The sequence below is a fragment of the Hordeum vulgare genome, chromosome 3H (genome assembly GCF_904849725.1).
Source record: "Hordeum vulgare subsp. vulgare chromosome 3H, MorexV3_pseudomolecules_assembly, whole genome shotgun sequence".
Taxonomy (NCBI): Eukaryota; Viridiplantae; Streptophyta; class Magnoliopsida; order Poales; family Poaceae; genus Hordeum; species Hordeum vulgare.
Genome location: NC_058520.1, coordinates 588808544 through 588836110, shown reverse-complemented (window position 1 = coordinate 588836110; position 27567 = coordinate 588808544). Strand labels below are relative to the sequence as shown.

Genomic DNA, 27567 nt, shown 5'->3' with positions numbered 1-27567 from the left:
TCATTATCCTCTTCTTCTTCATTGTCTTCCATTACAACCCCTCTTTCTCCGTGCTTGGTCCAACAAAAATAACTGGGCATGAAGCCTACTTGCAACAGGTGGGTGTGTATGGTTCTTGAGTTAGGGAAATTCCTCTTATTCTGGCATTTTTTACATGGACAAAAAATAAATCCATTCTGCCTGTTTTTCTCAGCCACATTGAGAAAACTATGCATGCCATTAAGGAATTCGGGACGATGTCGATCACTGTACATCCATTGCCGGTTCATCTGCATTATATAAATTTATCAAAAACCATTATGCTAAATCATCATGACTAAATTAATTAATTAATACAAAAAGTTCATCACACGTTAAAACCAAAGTAGCGTAGTGACCATACATATATAGTTCTCATAAAAACACACACTGAAACCAACCATAAAAACTCTCTCTAATTAATGCATTTAAAAACAACAACAAATGCGATCAAAATCGCAACAAAGGTAACAATTGACCCGACGGCATAATGATACCAAGCCTCTTTACTAACTGCATATTTTCTAATCTTCAGACGCATTGCGTCTATCTCGCTCTTGTGACCATCAACGACACCGGCAAGAACCTTTTCCAAGGTCATCTTCTCTCTTTCAGTTTTTTCCAACCTTTCTTCAGTTTTTTTCAATCTTTCTTTCAGGCCAACATTTTCTTGTTCAACTAAGTGTAACTTCTCAACAATAGGGTCGATTGGCATTTCCGGTTCCACTACCTCCTAGATAAAAATATCTATGTCAAGTTGGTCGGCGTAATTAATTGTCATATAATCAGGAAATGAAAATATGTAGTTATAAAAGATAATATACCACATCCGAATCATAGACTGGACAAGGGCCAACGGGGACGGATATCAAAACCATGGCGCTATACATATAAAAAAAATCTTACACAATAAGAAAATTATATACAAGTAAATATGTAAATCATACAAATCAAAATTTGTTTTGGTAAATAAAAACAATAGGCTCACCAAGGTTGTGTCGGTGACGGGGCGATCGACGGCGGTGAGGAAGGGGACAAGGCGCGCGACACTAAAAAAAACCACAAATCATAATTAAATTTGAGCTCAAATTGCATATGTATACATAACAAATGATGAACTCTCTCTAGCTTAGGCATTTCATCAAACACCTAGCTAGCACAACAAAAATGAAATGAGCAAGAAAACGAGCAAAACTTGCAATGCCGGAAGAGGGAATGTTGATGCTAACCGTAGGACCGATGGGTGCCAACAATCTTGACAAATGGTGGAGAAAAATGGGGATGGATTAGAGCTCCCAAGAGGAAGGAGAGAGCAAAAATGGAGTTGAGCTCGAGCTAGAAAAAATGGAGCTGAGCTCGGGGTGGAATATAGGGGTGCTCGAGGAGGAAGGAGAGGAGGGCTTTAGGACCGATTTGTGTTAAAAACCGGTGCTAAAGGGTCTGACAGCGGGGCCCCGCAGTTGCTGCAAAAATGAGAAAACCTTTAGCACCGGTTTGTGATACAAACCGGTTCTAAAGGGTCTGTCCGCTGGGCCCCCTCCCTGCAGCAAATGGCCGCAAGGCCTCTAGGACCGGTTTGTTACAAACCGGTCCTAAAGGCCTTGCGGCCATTTGCTGCAGGGAGGGGGCCCAGCGGACAGACCCTTTAGAACCGGTTTATATCCAATCCGGGTCCAATGTGGTTGGCTCAATGCCCTGTTTTCTACTAGTGATAAAATAGCGAGGATGGCTACTACCTTAGGATTAGGACGTCATCTTTGGCTTCAATATCCTCCTGACAACTTATGTATTCTCCAAAACATTATGAGTTGAATAAAGTGGGTTGTCAATTAAAAAAAAGCAGCTAGCTTGATAAGCTACCAACAAAAACTTGTAATCAATAAATAAAAATCAGTTCTCCAGCACAACGGCAGCCAAGGAAAAAGAAGGGGAGGCGCTCCGGCGGCCCTGGGCCTCCCCGTCCCGGCAGCAACCAGAGATTTCAGGTCAGGAAACGCCATTCCCTTCCTCCCTTCTCCATCTCCTTGTAATAATTCTCGTTTTACTGTTATTTCCTTTTCTTGCCGAAATCCCTGGTAAACCCTAACTTTCACATGAAATTAGTAACCTGTAAAGGTAAGTACTGCAACAGTGGGGAGAGGAGAGAGGGTGCAGCGATAGGTGATGGATCCACATGAAATTAATAACCTGTAAAAGAAACAGATCAGAACTGTTGTCATAAAAAACAATGCATCAGAACTCCACCGCTCGCTAACAGTCATCGAGGGACCTGACTGCGGTCATTTAAAAAAAAGGATCAACCAGTGCATATCTGAACGATGTATGCAGTCATTTGGCTGATTATTCACAAAGACTTTATAAAATAATACATCATGTAATTTGAGCCACCATCTTAAAAACAGTCGTCGCTACTTCTATTCATTTGATGAAGGGGTGCCAATAGTTCCAGCCTTATATCAAACAGATATCAAACAAAAGTATAACATCTAAAGCCGAATGCCCCAACCAAGACACATATTGGTTTGTGATACAAACCGATCCGACGCACCATCATGTGTCCTCGTCGCCGGTTTTCACCAATCCATCTTCAGATAAGAACCTAACGCACTGGCCTTGCGAGGCCTCTCTACCATGGACATCACCATGACGCCAGCCAACGTCCTCCTCCTTCGCGAGTCCATCTCGCGACGCTGAGTATCCACTGTGTCATCGAGATCCATCGTCATCGGCCGGCCCCGAGACTGCGGTCATGACCGCTGGCAAGGCACTGTGAGTGACCAGGCCGTGGTTTTCATTGCTTTCAATGTTTCACGTCCCGCACAGACCGTGGTTCTAATATTTTGTGCTTGTAGGTGGATTGGATCCACATGGGCTGATTGTGAAGGCTTTGGAAGAGCTACCCGACTGATTCCTTATACAGTGGCTCCACGGTTACCGTCTTCAATTATAGCAGCCACCACCGGCCGGAACTGTGTGTGGTATATAAACATCTGTCTTCTTTGGTCTTATCATTGGTATGCTGGTCCTATGTACGTACCCTGTAGGTTGTGCAGGTCTGCCTCAATGGGTGGGCTCCAGCCTCCAGGAGGATGTTCAAGCTGGTGTGATCCAAATGTAACAACCGGTTTGCAAGCCGTATAGGATGCCTCGAGGTAACGCTCAGCTTAATTTGTGTGCTTGTCTTTGTTTGTAATTATTTTTGGTGTTGTAAAACATATGAGGTTTCCCTCTAAATGTTGCTACTTTTTCCGGTACTTCTTCTGCATATGTGATTCTCCAAGTACTCCCTCCTTTCCGATTTATAGGACTTAAATCTGAAATCTCATCAACCAAGGTGAACTGTGAGTGGATGGCACTAGTTCTAACTAGCCAATGAAATATTTTTCACATAGTATTTAATTTTCAAGACAATAAATGCAGCATCCTTTTTTTCATTGAACTTGCATGGTGCATGTAGAAAAAGATGCATGCATAGCCACTAATTTCCTTTCTCTTATCTCTATGAATTAAATAGGGTGTAAGCCTCAAAGCACTTTAACTCAATTAGACTTAAAATGAGCCTAGTATAATAAAAATCAATTTTTTTTAAGATGAGCCCTTGTAAACCGGAAAGGAGGGAGTATCTGTTTTCGCTTTCCTTTTATTTGGCTGTGCAATTGAGGCTTCCCATTGGCTTACAGAGAGATATACGGCACACCCTTGTGCTCATACGGTAAAGTTTTGATAATATCAAGAGACGTGTGAGTCTTGTGATGATATTTTTCCTTCCGGTGCATTATTGCCGATTACTGTTTGGATGCTTGGCGTTAGCTGTGCATTTGTGTCCAATCAGAATGTCGTTCTTTCAGCCTTCGCTTTACTCGACACACTCAGCTGCAGCCACAGTAATTTACCGTCCTTTGAACTGCAGCCATACCGTAAATTGTTGTCCTTTCAGCCTTCCCATTGGCTTGCCCAATAATCAGTCATTGAGAAACATTAAGTGTCAGTACATTGCGCGGTTTAAAGGATTTGGGGTTAAAATCATACTAAAATGAAGTATGATTTTCCCTCAGGCTACATTTTGGGGGTAAAAATAAACTTCTTTCTTCCTAAAATGAAAAACAAAAAAGAGAAAACTCAGCTCTTCACTTCAGCGTCCAGTCTCCGTTCCCCGGCACAACGGCGGCCGAGAGAGAAAGAAGGGAAGGCGCCGTGGGCGAGCCCGAACCTCCCCGTGCTCTGCACCAAGCAGAGATTCAAGGTCTCGAAACCCCATTCCCTTCCTCTCCTTCTTCCTCCTCTAGTAATAATTTTTGTTGACGTGTTATTTCCTTTTCTTGCGGAAAGCCCTAGCCTGATATTTCCCTCATAAACCCTAACTTCCCCTTAGTGCAATAGTGGAAAGAGAAGAGAGGTGTTGCGATAGGTGATGGATCCAGCTGGTTACCCAGCGCCCAGCGGTAACATATATACAGATAAAGAGAAGAGAGGTGTTACTGATATGTCAGTTCTTCTTGCTACCCGACTGATTCCTTTCAGAGTGGCTCCGCGATTACTGTATTTATTCTAGCTAGCAGGCACCACCGGAACTGTGTGTGTTATATACTCCACTGTTAAATGTTTGACAAGATTCCTTAAGAGTAAAGACACACCACGTTTTGATGACAAGCATCTGTCTCCTTTGGTCTTATCATTGGTATGCTGACCTATAATCCTATATACCATGTAGGTTGTCCAGGTCTGCTCAATGCCTCAATGGGTGGGCTCCAGGTGGATGTTCAAGCTGATGTGATGCAAATGCAACAAGCGGTTTGCAAGCCGGACGATGCCTCCAGGTAACGTTCAGTTATTCAGGTCCTTTAATCTCAGATGTGCCACGCCTCCCTAGGTTCTTCGAGTCTGCGTGCATCAATGGGCCTTCCCCCTGCATGTTGCTATCTTTTCTGATAATTCTTCTGCATATGTCATCCTTCAAGTATTTGTCTTCGTTTTTCTTTCTTCTTTTTGGCTCTGCAATTGAGTATTTTATTGATATTTTGAAGAGATATACGGCATACCCTTCTGTTCATATGGTAATTGGTTTTGAAAAATCAATGTGGGGGAGGGCGGGCTCCCCACCTGAATTTACAAGGTGAATTACATAAGCACATGTAAACGTGATGGACATAGGATCGTCAGGTGTAGGCGACCTGTTTATGCTTCGGTTTCTTCATCCGGGGTGTCCAGATCATGAGGTCATCAATGATTCGTTTGAGGATATAAATGATGTGATGATTTTCGTGCATGAAGGTCATAGCCTTTCTGGAGTTCCAAATCGTTCATAGGATAACGAGGAGAACTGAGTGCCAAATCACTGCATCTACTTGGGTAGGTAAACATCAGTCCTTGAGATCATCAGGTTTATCCGTAGGTGGGAAGCCAATCAGTTGCTGTATTCGATGTACGAATGGCCAGTGAATGAAGATGTGGGGGCTGATTTCATCATCGAACCCACATCGCGGGCTGTTGGCTTTTGATCCCTAGAATCATCCAGGAGTTACGACGTGTGTACTTGCAAGCTAGCAAGCACACAAGTAGCTGCATGGATTCCTGTTGCACTTGCACCTACGTGAGTAGAAGCTAGCTAGGCTAGCGATCGATCAACTCAGAGCATAGTTAATAGTATAGCCAACTGCTGGCTATAAGCAGTCTTATAGTTCATCTTATAGCTAGCTTGTACAATAGTTAGCTATAAAAGAGTACTACTTTTATCATATATGGCCCACCTTTCATTCTCACAAAGCAGCTAGGAGCATGTGCTAGAGCTGGCTCTTCACGAAGAGCTCGCTTCTCTCTCTTCTTCTCTCTCATCCAACTCAGCAAAAATATAGTATTTTAATCCTTACAGCCTGCTGACTGTACCTTATTGTACTTGCTCATCGTCTCCTGTGGCCCGTAGTGACTTTGTAGCTCGGCGAGAAAAACCTGATGGATAGCTATAGGCTCATATCGAGCCTGGTACTACTTTACTGCTTTTCATTTGTATGGTCTACTTGGTTACACGGGGTATACGTGAGCATATATAGCAGCTAGCATGACCTACTCGGTTTGGAGTTTTAATCCTACTACTACTATAGGTGTTGATCTGTGTCCGACGAAGACACAACACCACACGTCGTGGTTAGTCGTACACGGGTAAAGTGTGTCCAAGACGATATGCTTATGAAGGAGGATGCTTTTGAAGTTGAGTCGACCGTGAAACAGAAGCCATGCAAAGATTTTCACACGGTTGAGAGCGCAAGAAGATCACATGGACATGGTGTGTGTCGTCGTCAGACATGGTTAGCTCATAAGCGGCCTTCGTGAAGAAGCGTAGGCCACCGTTTAGGTAGCGCTCATCCAGTCCTGGCGACACCTGAAAAGTCGAGAGACGTGTAATTTTGTGAGAATACCAGACGTGTAAGTCTTGTAATGATGCTTTTCCTTTTTATTTTCCTTCCGGTGCATTATTGGTTGAAGGTTGTGCATTTTTACACTGTTTTGGATGCTTGGCGTTGTATGTATTAGCTCTGCATTTGTGTCCACTCACAGTCACAGTTCCGTCCTTTGGTCTTATCATTACTCAACACAGTCAGCAAACTATTAATTGTCCTTTCAGCCTTTCCATTGCCTTGCCCAATAATCCCATCAATCATTGAGAAACATTGAGCGTCAGTACATTGCCAGCACTACTTCCGGTCTTCCCCATTTATCTTTTCCTTTCCCTTCTATCTGGTTCCTGCAGATTCAAGATCTAGAGTTTTGCTCTGCTCCAAGCAACACCATGGCCTCCCAACCGATGGTGCATATGAGTCATGGACAAGGGGAAACTAGCTATGCTCGCAACTCCAGTTTTCAGGTACCTTCAACCCTCTTGATTAATTTGCTCATGTTGTTCCTACGACCTTTTGTTCGCCACTTGGCTTCCAAAACTGCACTTGTTCACAATGTAGCTTATATTACTGAGATTTAAAACAACTAGAGAGGCGTTGATTAGCAACTATTTAGCCGAGATGGATTTTCTGAAGGGCTACATCTCAATTGCAGAAGGCTGAGCAGAACAGGATGAAGTCCCTCATAGAAGATGTTATCGCGGACTTATGCGGCAGCAGCAGTACCATCTTCCCTGGAAAGCTAGTAATTGCAGACTTGGGATGCTCATCCGGCCCAAATGCGCTAGCACTGGTATCAACTGCCGTAAATGCCATACACAGCCAATGCCTTCAGTTACAGCAGCCACCACCGGAAGTATGCGTGCTACTCAACGACCTGCCTGACAATGACTTCAACACGGTGGTGAAGAGCTTGGTCACGCTCCGTAAAAGTAAAAATCCTGTTGTCCTGACCGGTGTTATACCGGGTTCGTTTTACGAGCGGCTCTTTACTAGTGACTCCCTGCATCTTGTATGCGCATCCAACAGCTTGCAATGGCTCTCAAAGGTGAGTACTCAACGAATTGATCCAACTGGATTACTTTTGGGTTTTCTAAGTACTGACCTTTACAGGCTCCGGAAGATCTAACGAGAAACCACATCCCAGCGTTCGACATTGATGAACATGTTAGGCGTGAAAGGCTCCCAATGGTCCGTGAGGCTTATGCACATCAGTTCAGGAAAGACTTCACACTTTTCCTGAAGCTGAGAGCCAAAGAATTGGTCTCGGGAGGCCGAATGGTTATTTCCCTGGTAGGGACGCGTTCTGATGTAATTGCCTCCAAATTCTTCCTATTCCCAGGAATTGTAGCTCAGATTCTAACTGTCATGGTTGCTGAGGTACATTTAATTACCTTTTTTTGGAATAACATTTTATCTATTTCAATCAAGTGTGCGGCTATTTCACCTACACCGATCCTATGGTATGCATGTCAGGGGATGATCGACAAAGCAAAGTTTGATTCATTCTATGTGCCGGTGCATGGACCTTCCAGCGAGGAGGTGCGGGAGATCATTGAAGTAGAGGGCTCATTTTTGATCAAGGAGATGCGGGTGCACAACCCTACGACTGAGATGAACACTGCTTTGAGCACCCCGAGAAAGTTCGTGAATAATCTGAGAGCTTTGTTTGAGCCGATAATTGTCCAGCATTTTGGAGAGATTATGGACGAATTTGTGAGGACTGCGGAGCTGCACTGGAACTTGGATCTGGATGGGACCTTGCAAGAGGAGCGGGCCAGAACCTCTCGAGCTATGCTGGTTGTATCCCTCGCAAAGGCGTCATGATAAGGTAAAGGTGCCATGCACCACATTTCATGGAGAGCGTAGTGTTGCTTACTTTCAAATAAAATGTGTCACCACTTAATTGGGTGAAGTATGTCATGTAGACTGTATTAGTGATGTGCCATGACGGTATTCATGGACAAATAAGCAAAATGTTACAAAGTTTGAATTCAGACAAATCTTATGTGCGGAGTAAAAAGGACCGGAGAGAGTATGTGATGTATCGTGTGGACAAATTCAGTTCGACATTTATTTCATGTTTATCTTTTAGTAAAATATGCGGCGATAGTGAAGCAGCCGAAAAATCAAAAATATACTCCCTTTGTTCCAAAATATAGTGCTTATAGATATTTTTAGAAAAAAAAAATCAAACTTAACAAACTTTGATCAAGTTTATAGAGAAAACTATTTATATCTAGAATATAGAAATATAAAATATAAAACTATATTTTATGATGAATTTAATGACATATTTTTGTCATTCTAGATGTAAATGTTTTTTGGCATTCTAGAGATCGTATTGTTGCTTACTTTGAAATAAAATGTATCACCACTTCATTGGGTGAACTGCATCATGTAGACTGTATTAGTTATGTGCCGTGATGGTATTAATGGACAAATAAGAAAAATGTTATAAAGTTTGACTTTGAATAAATGTTATAAGAAGAGTAAAATGTACCGGAGGAAGTATGTGATGTATCGTGTGGAAAATTCAGTTTGACATTTTTCTCATGTTTATTTTTTAGTAAAATATGCGGTGAAAGTGATGCAGCCAAAAAGTCAGAAAATATGCTCCCTTTGTTTCATAATACAGTGCGTATAGGTCACCGTGGGCATTCGGGTATTTCAGTTATTTCGGTTTGAGTTGTTCGGTTTATGGGTAATTCGGGTACTTAAAAATGGGAACCGAAACTTTTTCTGCCAAAAAAAATGCATGAACCCAAAATATCCAAAGAAAATTGTTCAGGTAATTCAGGTACCCAAAAAACCCAACATATTCGGAGCACATATCAATTTTTGATATGAATAATTTGGATAGTACAGGTATTTCGGGTAGTTTGGGTATTTTAGCTAGTATGGGTAACATGACAGTGTAATAATATGCTAAATAATTTGGGTAGTATAAATAGGGTAGTATGGGTATTTTGGGTTTTCTAGATTGAAACCTGAATTCTAATCCGAAAGCAAAATAGCCAAGAAATGAAAACCGAACCCTAACCCATAATCGAATTACTCAACAGTTTTGGTAATTTGATTCGGTTCGGGTTCGGGTATTGGGTTAGGGTAACCAAAGCCCATAAAAAATGAAACTTCACAAAATTTGATCAAGTTTATTGAGAAAACTATTTACATCTATGATATCAGAAATATAAAATATAAAACTATATCTTATGATGAATTTAATGACATGTGTTTGGCATTCTAGTTGTAAAAAAAACTTCACAAAAACTAATCAAAGTTTGTGAGATGCGACTTTTCAAACAATACATGTGCACTACAATTAATATGGAATGTCATGGAACGGAGGGAGTATTTGGCACTACTAGCACCCATCACTCTGTGGTCAGAATAGCAGCAGACCATGAAGCCAATAAGATGCACGTACGTACGCTTATTCGCGTGGAAAACGAGAACCCTGTGCTACTGGACCCCGAATATCCGGCTGGTGTATGTATTCAACCCACCATATGATGAAGGTTCATGCACATAAGCACGGACGGACGTACGATTGAATTATTTTGTTGAGCGACAAGCAGTACTATTTTGTTGCATTCGCCTGCCCTACCCGATTCATGCCCGGGTCCATGCATTCACGTGTCCGGTTATCAAGCCGTGTACTGTCTAATCTGGTTTGGTATTCCCGTTAAAATCCTAGGTTCATTTTCAAGTCTTTCACACCATCTTGAGCCACTCAACTCTTCACCGATACTTTCAAATCTGATGTATCGGCATACAGAACATGGCCGATAGGCCGATACGTGGCCGATATCTGAAGTAAATTGCCAAAAACTACCACAATTTATGAAACTGTGCGTACAGACTATCAATATACGATTTTGTCCCGAAAACTATCATTTTTTTGCTAATCTGTTGCTAAAAACTACCAAGTGTGAAAATTGCTCCATTAACCTCTTCTAAACGTCTTTCTGACATGCTGGGCCCACAAGTCAGGTTGACCGTTAACTTTGACCGTTATTACAAATAGGACCCACACGTTAGACCTTTCTTCTACCTCTCTCCATCCTCATGTGCATTACATCGAACAGGTTATGTGCGTCTCGTCACAGAGCACGGAGAGCTCAAAGGCCGCCGCGCCGCCGTCGATGTTGGAGCGCCAGAGCTCCTCACTAGCACGGCCAGCCACCACTGCACAAGGAAGACGGGTTGGACGGTCCGCCGTCACTACTAAAAATTTGCTTTTTAACGACCAGCCATGTACAACACGTCGTCGTTGTTGTTGCTATGACGAGCCAATCCCGCGGGACGAGGAGAGTACTAAACTGGTGGTCGTTGTTAGTTTTCCACATGATAACGATTATTTATTGTTTTTATACGAAGAGAAGCAAGGACAAATACTAACAAACTCTCAGGTTCAGGTTTTGTAACCTAATTGAGATTCACAAATAGGAGTACGTGCGATCTATAGAACTACAGCGGCGGAACTCCGGATCAATGGCAGCCCTCGGAGCATGGTCATGATCTGTCGAAATGCGTGGGCGCGGATGCGCGGAACCTGTGATCGGACGACGTACGCGGCCACCTCGGATTCCCCGTCGCCTCCAGCGGCGCCACCAAGATCCACCGACGGTAACCCAGCCCGACTCACTCCCCCTTTCTCTCCTCCGATTTGGTAAGAGCTGGAAGTCTCTGTGTTAAATCTCGGTCGTGCGCTGGATGCGGATGTGATGCATGTCGTCCGGCGTCGTCCTACCGTCGCCACTGCCCGGGACACATCAGGTGGCGAGCTTTTGTTGGCCAAGGAGGCACCGATGTGCGGGGATACGTGTGCCGGTGGACAAGGCGCTGGCGGCGGCCAGCAAGGACAGGTCCTCTTGTCTTGTATAGGCCTGAGGCTGCGCACAACCTCCTACCCGGCACGCTCCGGCCGTGTGTCCCCCTGCGTTAGTGACGACTGATCGACAGGCTCAATGGTACGTACGTGCAGATGTGCTTATTGATGTTCCTGATGCCTCTAGTCCTCCACTTGCGTAAGGAGATTTTTTCACGTTAGGTTTGATTCATGTCAATTGTTGCTGCAGAAACCCCTGAGCAGAATCTGAGCCTGGCAAAGACCGGGTTTTCGCCGGCTGATCGGCTGCCTCCATGGACTAGCCGAACCGTTGTAGTCGTCTGACTTCAGGCGCTGAACGATCTGGGACACCAAGGCCTACAGCCCTACACTTCAGGGAAGCTCAGTCATGTCATCATGGTAAAGATTTTCAACTTAATCCTACCCAAAAGGAGGCGAGGCCTTTTTCGTGTCAGTCTACCTTGAACTTGACAAGAACAACTTCATTAAAGTATAGTAACACCATAATGTTCCGGAGGAAACAAATAAAGTTGCGCTGCCTTTGTAGAGAATTCCTTCTCTAATATAAGTATACTACAATGCTGGACGCACTTCAGGTTGCAATACATCATTGATCAGCGATTCACAGGTCGCAAGGAGCTTTTTGGCTGCAGTGGAGAATGCTTGTGCCCCGATCTCAACATGCAAGTGTATTATTTGATTAATTAGTCAGCATGAGTACACTTATCAGCACCAGTTGCTTAAGAAACACGAAATTGGGATGAAGAGTTCGATTTCCGTACATCACAAAGTAGCTGCAGTATCCTTTGTGTTAAAACATTAATATTTACTCCCTCTGTAAACTATTATAAAAGCGTTTAGATTATTAAGGTAATGATCTAAATTCTCTTATATTAGTTTATGGAGGGAGTACTGAGCTATAAATCATTTATGTTTTACTAGAACAGACCATCCAGTGCGATCGAAGAAAAGTCAATGATGAGGTGCAAGAAGTGAAATATCTTATGATTGATAGATCTCTAAGTGATAGTTCTTCTGAAAGCCAGTATGACCACGTAAGTTCTCATACATTGATTATATATGCTACGCACTAAATATTGTGCCAATTTATTTATAAGGACTAACTTTTATGAACTAAACATTTTGTAGGACTGACGGTCCATCATAATATATAGAAGCAACAAGGGCATTGTAATCGCTGATGAAGAATGATGTCCATTCAAACAATGACGGCGTCCCTCGATTGAAGATTAATAAATTCTCATTTCTTAGATAGATATGCGCAAGTACATTATTCATATAAGGAGTGCTTTTGACTCAAATTTATTAAATGATATTTTAATTTCAGAATTGTGTGTCAAAATTTTGGTATTTCTATTAATAAAAGAGGTTGCGATCATTTCAATTGAGATTCTTTTATTTCTATATTATTTTGGATATTATCATTCAAATGTTGGATGCTGCATAAAGTGATACTAAATAGAAATCTTTATGAAGGATATAAGTGATGAAGAGAGTGGTCGGTAATGACACTGGTCACCATGATAACATTATTAACGAAGGCAAATATGGTCGGTAGACTAAAATTGTGGTCGTTATTGTCTCAGGATTGACGACCACACACCAACCCGTTGTTATAAAAATAACGACCACAAAAGGTATATGGTCGTTATACTTTTAACGACGGAGCCTACTACGACCAGCAGATTGTGGTCGTTAATGACCTTTAGCGACCACAATTTGACTTTTAACGACCACATATACCGTCGTTAAAAACTATTTTTCTAGTAGTGCGCTGCCCCCGTGGACCTCGCCGTCATGTGCGCCGCCACTGGAGCAGTGGCTCGACCTTGCTGTTGCGGTGCCGCCGTAGATCGATGCGGCGTCGGTCCGTCGGTGCTGGCTGCGGCTGGGAAACACAGGAAGGACATGGGAGAGGCGAAGTAGGACAGGAAGGGAGAGAGGGAGGGTCGGAGGAGCTGGTGCGCCGTGGCTCGTGGGGATCAGGAGAGGCTCCAACGAGCAAGCAACGGTGATGGTGGGAAGCGGCGGCACTGGAGAGCCGGAGCGCGGCGGCGACCGATGAGGGGGCGTGAGCGGCACAGGACCGAGGCACCGGGGGTGGAGGCGGAGTTGTGGGGGCCGGGGGTCGCCGGAACGGCGGCCGGAGCGTGTGGTGGCTGGTTAACAGACAACGACGGTGATTGCGTGTTCTCGGTCCGACCGAGCGGCTCGATTAACGACCGGACCTGGGCCGATGGGGGCTGCCGGAGTTGGGGGAGGTCACCGGAGCGAGAGGGGAGAAGAAGAGGAGGGCGCTCTCATCCGACGGTGACAGCGAGTGGGCGCCGTTAACGGCTGTTAGAGCAGGGGCGGCAAAGGTGGCCAGCCTGGCACCTGACATGTGGGCCAGCATTGCCAGAAAAACGGTTAAAAGAGCTAAATCGCGCAGTTAAAAAGTTTGATAGTTTTTTTTACCACAGATTAGGAAAATTTAAATGAAGAAGCGTGCAAGACAGGCCCCCTGGAGAACAAAGTATCATACTTTATCGTCTACTTCGCCACACCCTTACATGTCGCACGGTGAGAGCCTCAACAAAATTACTTTTGTGGATTATCTATCTTAAGAGGGTGTTTGGATACGTTTTAGTCCCATGACTAAAAGTAGTGGGACTAAAACTTGCTAGCCTCATTTATGCTTGGATCCAAATACTAAAGAGACTAAAATCAAGTTAATGAGCATTTATTATTCTCCACACCCTCCAATCCAGAACTCGGCTGTGTTAAAGGAGAGGAGTTAAATAAGGAGAGAGAGAGGACTAATTTATATTTTAATAGGGGTATCCTTGACTAAATTTTTTTAGTCTGAAGACTAGTTTTAGTCTCTTTTTAGTCAGGGGTGCTTGAAACTTTAGTCTCTTAAAAAGACTATTTTTAGTCAGACTAAAATAAGTTCCTTGGATCTAAGCACCCTCTAAGTCCTATCTAGCTTTTGTACATCATCTAGTGATGATAGTCTTTGTTGACCGCGTGGAAGAAAGAGAAAAGAAGGAAGAAGAAAGAAAATGAGGGTGAGCGACTTTTATGTGGGGTCTAGTTCATTTGAGAAGTTACGTTGGAGGATTTGTCTGGCACCACAATTTTTTTAACTCCTCCGGATGTAAGAAGTTAAGACTTGGCGTTTACGGTTTCAGATAGAGATGTCCTAATAGAACTGTACCCGCCTCAATAGGCTTCAATTTGTCAAAATATCCACTTTTGAGGAGTTGTAAACGGACATAGTTGAATTCTAACTATCAACTCCTCAAAATTTGAAGGGAAGTAGACATAGTTGAATTCTAACTATTAACTCCTCAAAATTTTAAGGAGAAGTACCCTTCCCTCCTCAAATTTGAGCAGGTGACAATAGTTCTCAGCAAAAAAATAATAATCTTCGCTCGGATCCTCTATCGCCCAACCCTCGTCGACGCTGGCCCCAACCCTTCCAATCGACCTCTCCGGTGACGACTCACAGATCTCCACCGTGAGGAGCATGCATCCATCCCAACCCTTTCCACCAACCGGCGGTCACTGGTGCAACACTCTCATCTCTCGTCGGGCATACTCGTAGCCAATGCGGAAGGATTGCATAAGTACGCTTGCCGAGCGGCTACAAGCTCCTCTGCGTCGTCAAGGTGGCCAATGATAATGTCCACGCAGGGACGGAGCTGCCTTGTTAGCAGTGGGGTCAACTGACCCATCGCTAACTAAGTACTGATCACTGTACATCTATAGAACATGACCCCCGTCATAGAGATGACCCCATTACACATTTTTTGTAGCTTCGTCCCTGTGTCCACGCGGACGCCGCCGGCTGCCTCGCGCCCAAAATTGACGTATTCTCCAGCACCAAGAACCACAAGCTACTCTCACCCTTTAACTACACCGATAACACCCACGTGTTTGTGGTGTCGTCGTCCCTCGGGCACGTGACATTGGTGAACCAAACCGTTGGTTTTTTTCATCGAGGCGTTTGGTTGGGTCGTTCTCACCGAGCACGAGCGCTGGGCCGGGGTGACTGCTAAGGGAATGGTACATGTTGGATTGGATACCTACCACCGAGGTGTTTGCATGCGTTTGACCTGACAGACACGAGGAGGAGCTTGGAGCCGTCATAGAAGGACCGTGTGAGTTTCACATTCTATGTGTTTGATGGAATGCATGAGCCAAATGTAATCAGTAGGGAGTTAAGTTTAGGGGTTTGCCCAAGAACTGTTTTTTTGTTACTTCTCGAAGATGTGGAGTTTTTATAGAAAGATGAGACATTTTATTTTTGAGACGAAGAAATGGAGGAGTGATCAAATTGAGGTAGCTAAATGCACGGAGGTGTGAGGTGGCCCGGTGGTCGCTGCGGCGGTATCCTGCACTGGCCAAATGGGCAAGGGTAGTTGGCATCGGCGAGGTATGTTGAGCCCCCCCCCCCTATTTGTATCATTTACGCTTGCCCCCTCAGGTTTTGTGTAAGTCCGCTACTCATAGTTGGGGTTAAAAGGTGGGAGATGACCGCCAGGGTGACCACATCTGCACTACTAGGGACGACAAAGCTCCTTCGATGACAGTGATGACCATTTGACTGAGGGAGAGATGACATGTGAGGGAAGGATGGTGGAGGAACTCCTCTGGTGATAGTAATTCCCATCTTTACGGGGGGTCGAGAGGTGAGGGAGCGCTGATAGTGCGTACGTGGGAGACGGGCAGACGAGATGGAAGGGAAGTTGTCGGGATAGGGAGGTGAAAGCCCTCAGTCAGAGGTCCTTCCATGAAATGCCTTCACATGAAGGGCCGTGTGCGTTCAGCATATCAAGGATATATTCGACTCGGAAACACGAGTTGGTTTGAGGCCTAAGTGGCGGACGGATCCGTTCCATTAAAGACCATGACACAAATCAAACACATCCTAAGGTTTTTGGCCCAACCGTCAGCCCAGGCCCTGTCATTGCCGGCCTAGAAGAGCGGCCCAGCAAGATTAGAATCAATGAACATGTGCGGCCCAGGTTGTCAACTGGGTCCGCGTCCTCTTTTCTTTCCTCCAACGGCCGGTCGCCGGCGAGACGCGACGGCCGGTGAGATGAGGTACGCGCCGCCTACCAGCCTCGCCGCGGCCGGAGAGACGCGAGGGGGATGCTCGGGCTTCATGCGAGCGGCGCGGCGGTGTCGTGGGTGTAGGGTGGTGGGGCGGATGGGAACGGACGCGCACCTCTACCACGACGACGACGCCACCATCCCGGCATTCCCCGACTCCCGCTTCGACGCCGACGAGGCCGACGCACTCAAGCGCCCCCTCGCCCTCATAGGTCATAGCGCAGAGCATCGACGCCGGGCGGCTCTTCCATCAGGTTCGGTCCAGTTCATCATCTGGAAACTCCCCTCCTCTCACCCCATACGCCGCGGGCGGATCATGACGGGATTCCGATTGATTTGCGCGCGCGCGTGCGGGGCAGATGAAGAACGCGGGGACGCCGTCGATGGAGGTGAAGCAAAGGAAAGGGGGAACTGGGAGTTGGACTGTGCCCGCCACCCACTCCATCGCCCGCCACCAGTTCGACGAAATGCCGCCTATACTCCTACTTAGGTTCCAATCAATGTAAGTCAACATGGCTTCACGGAATCGACGTTGTCGTCCACACACTGCTCCGGAACAAAGATACTCGAATGGCGGCGTCGAACAGAACTCGGATGCCTACAGTCTTTAATGCTAGTTAAGGAACTGTTGTGAGAACAGCGCCTGGTAGGCGCTCCATGCAGAGCTCTCGAGTCTCCGAATTCCAGAGGAGGGTGTGTCCACTGAAATAAGTGCTCAACAAAATGAATGACATGGTAGTAACTGATGTGTGCTGCTTTGATACTTTCTGTATTTAAGATGCACCGCATTTGTCGCCTTCGGTATATATAATGGTTGACATTACACCCTATTCGTACTACCTCTTAAGAGGTTGTGCAGGTCTATTCATGGGAGGGATCCAGCAGGATGTTCAAGCAGGTGTGGTGCGGTGCGAATGCAACAAATGGTTTGCAAGCTGGACATAGCCTTGAGGCAACGAATACGGGCCCCTTTAATCTGCACTTCAAGTCTAGGCACATCAATGGCCTCCGTTGCAAGCATATTTGGGAGAAATGACAGATGAATTCATGAAGACTGCGGAGCAGCGCTAAAGACTGGAGCGAAGCCCACAGGAAGAGATTGCAGATTAGCTATGCTGGCTGTTTCGATCACCAAGGCATGATGAACTGATGATCACCTACTAGGCTTGTTGTGTGACTGTTTTCCTGAAGGTACGGCACACTTGGTGAGATTGAATTGAAGCACTGCTTTCTTTAGGGCAACAGTATGTAGATAACACTTTCTTGAGTTTCTTATTCAGGCTAATGAGTTGGTGGCCGATGGTTGTAGGCTATCCTTGACCTTTTGGAAGGCAGCAGCATATTCACACTTTGTAAGTCAAACTACAAAACGTGCAGGCTATGATGATTGTACATCGCTTCTATCTCCATGAATTTTATATATTGTGTTATTTTGTTGGTTGAACAGGCTGCTGTTTATACTGCAAATGTGTGGCACAACTTTATTTTAAATGATCATGGATCTCATGTTATAAGTTCATTATTATTCAGTCAAAGTCAGCTTTCAATTATTGCTCAAGTTCGTTTTTCATGGTCTCAAGAAATCATGCATCCTACTTTTACTGGTAGGTTGCTTTCTACGTTCCGATGATGGAGCCTGTGAACTGTGCTGGCCACATCACTTGGGAAGGCATTACCAGGTAACTGCTGGGTTTCTACTTGTTTGGTTTATAAAATGTACTCCCCATTTTATGAGAACAATTAGTTTCATCTGATCTTTATGGTTGGGATATCAAATGGTAAACAATTAGTAACTCCCACTAGCCTGTGATGTGTTGTGTTTTAAGAGTTCAGGGGGGGAGTTGAGAAAGAGATTGGAATAAGTATGAACTAGACTGTATCCCAGTTCTCCAGTTCATCTACCTGTGTCCTGAACCCCAAACTCTTTCCAGCCCCCCTTCCTGGTGATTGGTTGAGAATTGCAAGAGAGTGGAGGAATGATAAGAGCAGAAACATGGCTGAAACTAAGCACGCAGACTACTTGAGATTGTAACACTTATTCTTACTAGTCAATATGGCCCTTTTCTCTCCTGTGGAAGGATAACTACTGTTTTTAATGGTATGTAGCAGCAGATACCAGATTGAGAACAACGTTGAGTCGTTGACCATATTATCACCCCCAATAAGTAGCCAGAACAGTAATCACCAGTTGATCTTAGAAAATGAAAAGTCTGCTGACTTGAAAGATACTCTAGTATGGCAGGTTGTTAATATATTATATCCTGTTCTGAATTTGATCGAATCTTTTATTCAACCTTTCTATTAGCTGGCCCTAGGATTGATAAGCACGTTGACCCTACTATTTGACCCAGTATGCAGTCAGAACGGCCACCTCCAGTTAGCATAAGAAGAGCTGAACTTCCAGTACATCTTCGCCATCTCCTTCCTAATCTTGCTCTCTCAGTTTCAAGGTCTCTGGAGGTTAGCCTGGCCCTGCTGCAACCAAAGCAATGGATTCCAAACAGGTGGTGCATATGAATCAAGGAGAAATGGAAACTAGCTATGCTCGCAACTCCAGTTTTCAGGTAAGCTCTCTTAATTAGTTCAGGAGTGTTGTTTCTCCTGAAACTTGGCTTCTGAAGACTGACTCGTCAAGAATTTGTTCATACTCTTATATATTGTATTGCTGAAAACTAAATTAACAACTAAAAGAAAAATAAGAACAATTTTGGGAATGATTAAACTAGATTTCTGAAAAAAATACAAGTCCACTGCAGAGTGCTGAGCAGAACAGGATGAAGCCCCTGATGGAAGCCGCGATTGTTGATGTATGCAGCAACATAAGCACCTTGTCTTGCGGAAACATGGTGATCGCGGACTTGGGCTGCTCCTCTGGCCCAAACGCGGTAGCACTGGTGTCCATTGCCATCGAGGCCACCTGCAACCACTTTCTTCAGTTGCAACAGTCACCTCCGGAAGTCAGTCTACTCCTTAATGATCTCCCATACAATGACTTCAACAGAGTGGTGAAGAGCCTGGTTGCGCTCCGGCAAATCAACGAGCCGGTTGTTGTAGCTGGTGTCGTTCCAGGGTCTTTCTACGAGAGGCTCTTCCCTAGTGGCTCCGTGCATCTTTTTTGTTCATCCAACAGCCTTCATTGGCTCTCAAAGGTATGAATTTTACACCACGCCAGTAGCATTTGTCCCTTCACTGTCTGATCATTTGGAGTTACAGGCTCCTGAAGATTTAAGGATAAACCAAATCCCTGCGTATGACATCGATGAGAATGTCAGGCGTGAAAGACTCCCAGTGGTCGCTGAAGCTTATGCACGGCAATTCAGGAAAGATTTCACACTCTTTCTGAAGCTGAGAGCCAAAGAGTTGGTCTCAGATGGCCGGATGGTTGTTTCCCTTGCGGGGAGGCGTTCTGATGAGCTCGTCAGCGAAATTTCTCACGTCTGGGGAACTGCAGCTCAGATTTTAGGCATCATGGCCTCTGAGGTAAATGCACGAGTTCGCCTCTCAACCATTTTGTCATTTGCTAACAAGCATGGGAGTGTTTGACATCCGAGGTTTCTCTGTTGGATAACTTGACAGGGTATGATTGACAAAGCCAAGTTTAATTCTTTGTACATACCGGTATATGGACCTTCCCTTGAAGAGCTGAGAGAGATCATCCAAGAAGAGGGCTCCTTCACAATCACAGAGATGCGGGTGCACAACCCTGCAAGCGGCATGGACAGCGCGCACCTCACCCCGAACAGGATAGCGAATTGTATGAGAGCTGCATTCGAGCCTTTAATAAACCAGCATTTTGGGTCGTCCGGAGAGGTCATGGATGGATTTGTGAGGACAGCGGAGAAGCTATTGAGCCTGCAAGGAAGCTCCCAAGTCAATCAGACTGAAAAACCGATAGTTATGCTGGCTGTATCAGTTACCAAGGCTTCACATGTCAACTGTGGAGCCTTCTCGACCTCTCCTTAGCGGCTCAGGCTTTAGCTCATGGCCAGTAGCAATGTACTAGAAAATATATTGTATTGTTGCCTTACAGCATTGGTGAGTGCGATATCATTTTCATTATCTGTGGGACTGATTTTGAATTGGTTTCGCATATCGAGTCAACTCCGCTCCACATGGTCTGAAGATATCGATGTGATATTGTCATAGATTCTCCCTGTGAACGTATAAAAATAGCAATTCGGCGGATCCAAAACAACCTCTGGCAGTGAATGGTTTTCAATGTATTTTGACCTGATCTGCATCTACCTAACATGTCATCCACCATTTTGATATTACCATTTGTTGTTCCCAAGCAGATAGAAGAGCAGTGATCCCCAGTTATAATACTACATTTCAACCCTAGCATCTTGGTAAGCATCCGAACTTTTGACATTTCCATGTGCTGGTCCTTCTTCTAATAAGTTTTAAAATAGGGAAGCATTCTGCCCATAAGCAGCCACAAACCCATGAAAGACTTCTGCATTGATCAAAGAGAAAATAAGTATATTGTACTTCTAGTGTGCCATCCTCATCTGGTTCCTGCATATTCGAGATCTGGAGTTTAGCTCTGCTCCAAGCAAAGCCATGGCCTCCAAACAGGTGGTGTATATGAATCAAGGACAAGGTGAAACAAGCTATGCACGCAACTCCCGTATTCAGGTATGTTTTTTTCACCCTTTTTTACTTCTCTAGTGTTGTTTGCACAGAATGTTCTTTGATACCTTGCTTCTGAAGACAGTTCTGTCCATAATACGTTCAGACAGCTTATATTACTGAGAAAACTATATGATCTGAAGACATTTTAAAGAACAAGAACATTATAAAGAGTAAATACTGGATTTTCTGAATAACTGCTAGTCAATTAATTGCAGAATGCTGAGCAGAAGAGGTTGAAGCCGATGATAGAAGAAGCCATTGCTGATTTATGCGGCACCACAAGCACCTGCGCCTTATTGTCAACGAAGATTGTGGTTGCCGACCTTGGGTGCTCCTCTGGTCCAAATGCGCTAGCATTGGTGTTGATCGCCATCGACGCCATCCACAGTCACTGCCTCCAGTTCTTACAGCCACCTCCAGAAGTGTGTGTGCTTCTCAACGACTTGCCTGATAATGACTTCAACACCGTGGTGAAGAGCCTGGTCGCGCTCCGTCAAAGTAACAACGAGCCTATAGTCCTCACTGGTGTCGTACCGGGGTCGTTTTATGAGAGGCTCTTCACTAGTGGTTCCTTGCATCTTGTCTGCTCATCCAACAGCCTGCATTGGCTCTCAAAGGTGTGAGTTTAAAACTACTCGTTGGGTTGTTCCATTGCTTTTCATATTGGTTCTCTATAAGATAAACCTTATCTCTACAGGCCCCCGAAGATCTAACAAGGAACCAGATCCCGGTGTATGACATTGATGAGCACACTAGGCTTGAAAGGCGCCCTATGGTCATTGAGGCTTATGCACAACAGTTCAGGAAGGACTTCACATGTTTCCTGGAGCTCAGAGCCAAAGAATTGATGCCAGGAGGCCGGATGGTCGTTTCCCTTGTTGGGAGGGACTCCGGTGTAATCGCCCCTGAATTCTCTCACATGTGGGAATTCATTGCTCAGATTCTAAGCGTAATGGTCTCAGAGGTACGCTTTCATTGAATTTTTTTCTAGTATAGTATATCTCCCTCCAGAATTACTTGGCGTTCAGACGGATGTATCTAGACTTATTTTAATGCTAAATCATCCATTTGAGCTACAAGTAATTTGGGACGGAGGGAGTAATATTCATAGATTTGCTAACAAACGCTTGAGTATTTGACCTCCAAATCTCTTGGTATGTTTCTGACAGGGTGCGATCAACAAAGCGAAATTTGATACTTTCTACGTGCCGTTCTATGAACCTTCCGACAAAGAGCTGAGGGAGATCATTCAAGACGAGGGCTCTTTTTCAATTAGTGAGATGCGGGTGCACGGCCCTCAAAGCGGGCCGCTTGACAGCGCACTCATGGTGCCAAGCAGGTTTGTGAATATGACGAGAGCCGTATTCGAGCCGGTAATAGTCCTGCATTTTGGAGAAGTCATGGATGAATTCGTGAGGACCTTGGAGCGGCGTTGGAGTGTGGAGGGCATCATGCAAGACGACTTTGCCAGAAGCCCACGACCGTGGGTGGCTGTATCCCTCAAAAAGGCATGACCTGCAGGTAACCGCTGTGTGTCCCTGCTTGCTTGATTTCTTCGGAACAAACCGCATTCGATGAGAACCGGTACGTAGTTGTGGCGTCCTAATGGTTGGTATGGTGAACTTATTACCCCTTGATAGGTTGGGCAGGTCTCTGTTCACGTGAGGTTTCCTGATCAGGATGTTCAAGCAGGTGTAGCTCAAGTGTATCAGGTGGTGCACAAGCTGGAAGAGGCTTAGAGGTGAAGTCCACGCCGCCTTTTGATGTGCCAGCGGCTCGGTATGTTCTTCAAGTCTGGGCTCATCAATTGGCGTTTTGGTTTCTTACCTTTTGTCTCTGTAGTGTGTTCTCTTATAACTTATAAGCAGTGGCGGAGCCAGCTATCTGGCTAGCTTTGGCCTCCGCCACACCTAACTTGCCGCATTTATTAAGATAATACATTATATATACTAATACAATTTTCAGATTTGGGCGAACACACTACTGTAGGTCAATAGATAGCTGCTTGTATGCCGGGACTGGTTGCTGGTTAGTATAGATGATAAATTGATGACCAGTTATCCTCATCCAAGTGATTGCTAACACAAAGTAACATGTCCGTATATAGTAGTATGTAGTAAGATTTTGTATTATACATAGTTTTTCCTTTCGTAAGCTCCGCCACATCTAATTTTTTTCTCTGCTTATAAGCTTGATATAATTTATTTATTAAAGGTATGAATTGTTTTCTACTTCTTCAGTCCCATAATATAAGAGCGTTTGTGAGTAGCAAGCCTCTATGTAAAAATGCAGCACAGCGTTTCCCCTTCTCTAGTTTTTCTGTTCCCTCGTTCGTCACTGTCGACCGCATGCAGAAAATCAAGAAAACCATTCTGTTTGTGACTGTCGTCTGCATATGGCGAATTGGCTTGCCAAATGTTTGGGTACCCTAAAATTAGTTACAGGACTGGTTGGGTTGTTTTGATAAAACCGAATATTGTCTTGCAAAAGTTTAGTATTTCTCTACTGCAAACCATATATTGTCCCAAAATGCTAGGGCATGCAGTGCGACATGTAACATCTTTTCTGAAAGAAACTCCTTGCCGACTTGAGTGTCAACTATAGTTAATGTTCCATATGTATCATTACGTAATGATATTGTGCATGGAAAGGAAGACCCTCCTCCAGATTCTACGGTTGACTATATGCATAGTTATATGATTTTGTTGTCCCATGCATCATGCAAGGTTGTATTCAAATGAAGGTTGTATTCAAAGGAAAGTTTTCTCCGATGGACGATCGTCCTGTGGTGGCTAGAAGGACAGAAGCTATTAGTTCATTTTGAATTTTATTCCAAAATACACTCTTTCTACACAACTTGAGACCATTTTCTAGTTTGTTTCTGGGTACTCATTATTTAATTCAGATGAACTTGGAAACTGAGTGGAACCCACAGGTTAAAAACGGGCAAAAAGACTCATTTAGCTTAAGGCACCCCGTGACCGAGCTGGGGGGCTGTTGCAATTGCTACAACAATGAGAGGAACACACTCTTGATCTCTTGGTCTATTGGTGCTCCACGGTTTTTGGAGATTATCTTCTGCCTCCGGCCAACATGCATTGTATCGAGCTATTCCATACATTTTTGTATGCAAGGCAACAAATGCATATTACAGATATCAAGGTAAAAATTAATGTTTGCTCAAGACAATGTTGTAAATCAACTTGTCTCCTTGTTTGCCGTGTTAAGTAATGTGTTTTTTCTATTCCACATACAACAAGCCAATGTTCTCACTCCTTTTGGGTGCACTAAGGGGATAACTAATGTCCTCTTCTGATAGTATGAGGCGAATACCATTAACTTTATCTCTATTAGTGTTCGTGGCCTTGTATAGTTATAAATTGTAATTTTGATTTTGTATATAAAAATGAAGGGAATACCTCGGCTTGTTTCCCTTCAGTTGTCCAAAAGAACCATGGTATTCGGACCATATGTTCCTCTCGCTTCCAATGATTCGGCCGTGATGATGACTGGGGTGAGCCGGCGACTATACACCCTCTCCCTCCATCCACCAGCAAGGCTGCCTGCGGAGGGTGTGGAGCTGTACTGGTTCTTGATATTTGTGTGTCCCGTATGATACCTTGAAATTATGTGTTTTCATATGCCTCCCATTCATATTTCTCAATAGATTCCATCGATGTAACCCATAGTAATTGTCACTACCCTCCCGCTCGGAAGCCTCAACTCTGTTTGTGTTGGTTGGGGTGCATAGTAATGTATCATGAACATAGATGTAGTGTGTCCTTTATAAGTGATGCACTGCGGAGGGTTGGTGAACATATTAGCTATACATCTATTAATTTGTGTCCAAATCTTGGAATTTACAGCATACGAGCCTTGGCCACAGAGGCCTGGCCACATATGTATGCTCTGCTCTATATTTCACATTTCAACTTGGCCTCTACTCTTAGTACTGAATTGTCAAGCAGGTAGATTCATGCCTATAACGAAGACCTAGAATAGAGCCATGCTTAGCATTAAACTACTCATAGTAGGGAGTAATTTTGACTAGTAACATGCATATATTACTAGTTTATGTTACTACCTTCATACTCGCCCTCCGTCCGTAAATAAGTGTGTATATAAAAAATTTAAGACGGATTATGGAGTGAAGTAAAAAACTGCATTGAAAAGATGCAAGCTATCATCTCTCTCATCTTTAATTACTTCACACCCAATGAGCTAAGCGCATGTAGAAAGTAAGGAGACCATGTGTTAAATGTTATTGGTCTTGATTACCTTGTGATGAGTGAGAAGCATTTTTTTTCTCTATTTTATAGTGCATTGAGAAGATAGATGTACATTTTTTTATGGACAAATTTTAAAGTTTAATGTACACTTATTCGTGGACGGAGGGAGTAGGGGGGAGTAACATATGTATGGTGTCATGCAACACTTTATTTATTAGCTTATAGACTTGTTTTGTCTTGTTATGTGTGATGTTACTCATAGTGTGAGTAACTAGCTATGTTACTCAATTATTTTCTCTTCTCATTAAATCATTGTCACATAAGTAAATTTGTTGAGTTGGACCTTATGTTAGTGTTGAAGTTACTCCTATTATGGATGGGTAGTCCTATAATTGCCCTTCCTTCAATCTGCTTCCACCATATGAGAACCAACTTCTGTCTACTATTCAAATTGATAGGTACAGAATCTTAAATGAGAGCACATGATTAGAAAATTGCCTTTTCACATGTGCAATTGATGTTTGGATATGAACATTTTACTTGTTACCAAAAATATTTAACATAGTAATTGTTTAACATAATATTTACATATTTGAGCGCATGGCATAGTCGTTCAGAGCGCATGGCATAGTCGTTCACCGATTCTGTTTCCTCGATGTGTAACTTGTGAAATTGACGCTTCAGCACTTGTGCCCAACCCTTGGTGACGCGATCCTCTCCAATCCTCATATCCTTGAGTGTGTTCCATGCCTCTCTTGCCGTCTCAAACTCCGCCAATGTCATCAGCACGGAATCTGGCACGGACTGGGCTATGGCGGCCATGGCACCTTCGTCGCGCTCTTCGTCAACGTCGTCGTCCGTGATGGCCTCCCACACTCGAAGGGATCGGAGAATAATCTTCATCTTTACCGCCCAAACGTCATAGTTGGCGTCAGTGAGCATTGGGTACTGGATGGGGATGTTGCGATGCACCTGGACGTTGGCGCCGCTCGTTCCTCCACCACTGGTTGCTGACTTGTCGCCCTTCTTAAACTTGTCACCATTCTTGTTCGCCTTGAAATCGCCGTTGCTAGACTTGCTGGACTTGACCAACTCAGCATCGCTGTCCGTCATCGTAGATCGTAAATCGTCGAGGCTCTAGATACCAATTATTGGTTTCTGATCCCTGGATCAAATCACCCAGGAAGGATGCAGCAACACACGTACGTGTAAGCTAACTTAAAGAAGCAACCAAGCTAGTAGCTTAATTGATGTACAGGGAACTAATTGCACGTTCGTCTAGCCGTAGCCTCTCGCACGTGAGTCTGCGTGGAGCAGCTCTAGCTGGATCGGATCTATCTACTCTCTTCGGACCTCTTTCGGCAACCTCCGTAACTTGCGAGCCATAAAACTGAATGGTGTGATGGTCACAGTTCATGTCGACCCTGTTGTAATACTTTGTATTGCTTTTGATCTGGTCAGGTGCAAAGATTACACGAAGGTACAAGTATATATATACTATTAAGCCGGACTTAACCCAAACTGAATAGGAATTGATATCCTACATGGATACCCATACACACACGGACACAGGGTTAATTCGCAAATTCGGCACTTTCTTCTACGTCCCATATGATTGTCTGAAATGATGGGCTTCCTTATGCCTCCCGTTCATATTTCTCGAATGATTGCATCTATACAGCCCATTTTCGTTGTCACAACTCTCTCACATGGGAGCCTCGTCTACGTCTATGTTTGGTTTGTTGTACATTATTATTCGGATAACATAGTTAGAGGCTACAAGAAGATACATATAGAGTGAGTCCTTTATAAGTGTCGCGCTGAGGAAGGTTGGTGAGCACATTAGATATTCGTATATTGATTTTGTTTTTAAGTCCTAAAATTTGCATAGTACAATGAGCCTCAATTGCCGTTTCTCCCAAGAGGTTTGGCCACATATGTATATATGCTCTGTTCCACCTTGGGCTCTACACTCACAACTAATGTGCTAAGAAAATGGGATCATGCCTATAATAAAGACCTAGGCTAGTGCCATGCCCAGCGTCACAGCCTGACATACCATATGCAATGTGTGGAACAAACAAAATGCTTGAATCTTCAACAAAAACCACCTCATGAACCTAACGGTGATATGTCGCCTAAAGATTGCAAATGACGTGTCTCCCTTGTTTGCATTGAGAGAGTGACCTACTCATCTTTTCTTTGTTGCCTTCGTTTTCCTTTTTGTCTCCTCTCCTGCTGACTTGTAATTGACTCCAAAATAAAACCAACATACTATCAAGTATAGAAGAAAATCTCAACATCATAATTCTTCAAA

At 44.2% G+C, this 27567-nt stretch overlaps 3 protein-coding genes across 10 annotated transcripts; all 3 read left to right on the top strand.

The window, feature by feature from the left end:
• The first annotated feature begins 6669 nt into the window (after positions 1–6669).
• Positions 6670–8457, top strand: LOC123440862 (inactive anthranilate O-methyltransferase 1-like). The gene is made up of 4 exons (XM_045117406.1): positions 6670–6877; positions 7066–7458; positions 7524–7790; positions 7887–8457. The coding sequence occupies exons 1-4, from the start codon at positions 6803–6805 to the stop codon at positions 8235–8237; spliced, it is 1086 nt and encodes a 361-aa protein (XP_044973341.1). The 5' UTR covers positions 6670–6802; the 3' UTR covers positions 8238–8457.
• A 7903-nt stretch (positions 8458–16360) lies between these two features.
• On the top strand, positions 16361–20445 carry LOC123445409 (probable jasmonic acid carboxyl methyltransferase 1). 8 transcript variants are annotated; one of them, XM_045122392.1, is made up of 9 exons: positions 16361–16640; positions 16746–17121; positions 17235–17577; positions 17696–17738; positions 17995–18065; positions 18830–18950; positions 19143–19535; positions 19600–19866; positions 19963–20445. In XM_045122392.1, exons 6-9 carry the CDS (start codon positions 18876–18878, stop codon positions 20347–20349), a joined length of 1122 nt encoding a protein of 373 aa, XP_044978327.1. In that variant the 5' UTR covers positions 16361–16640; positions 16746–17121; positions 17235–17577; positions 17696–17738; positions 17995–18065; positions 18830–18875; the 3' UTR covers positions 20350–20445. The 8 variants fall into 8 exon arrangements, with proteins under 8 accessions (XP_044978327.1, XP_044978322.1, XP_044978328.1 ...); XM_045122387.1 differs by having other exon boundaries at positions 17667–17738; XM_045122393.1 differs by lacking the exon at positions 16746–17121 and having other exon boundaries at positions 17667–17738.
• Positions 20446–20540: 95 nt separating this feature from the next.
• On the top strand, positions 20541–22887 carry LOC123445410 (probable methyltransferase TCM_000168). The gene is made up of 5 exons (XM_045122396.1): positions 20541–21024; positions 21237–21638; positions 21719–21985; positions 22191–22542; positions 22662–22887. Exons 1-4 carry the CDS (start codon positions 20950–20952, stop codon positions 22533–22535), a joined length of 1089 nt encoding a protein of 362 aa, XP_044978331.1. The 5' UTR covers positions 20541–20949; the 3' UTR covers positions 22536–22542; positions 22662–22887.
• The last annotated feature ends 4680 nt before the right edge of the window (positions 22888–27567 follow it).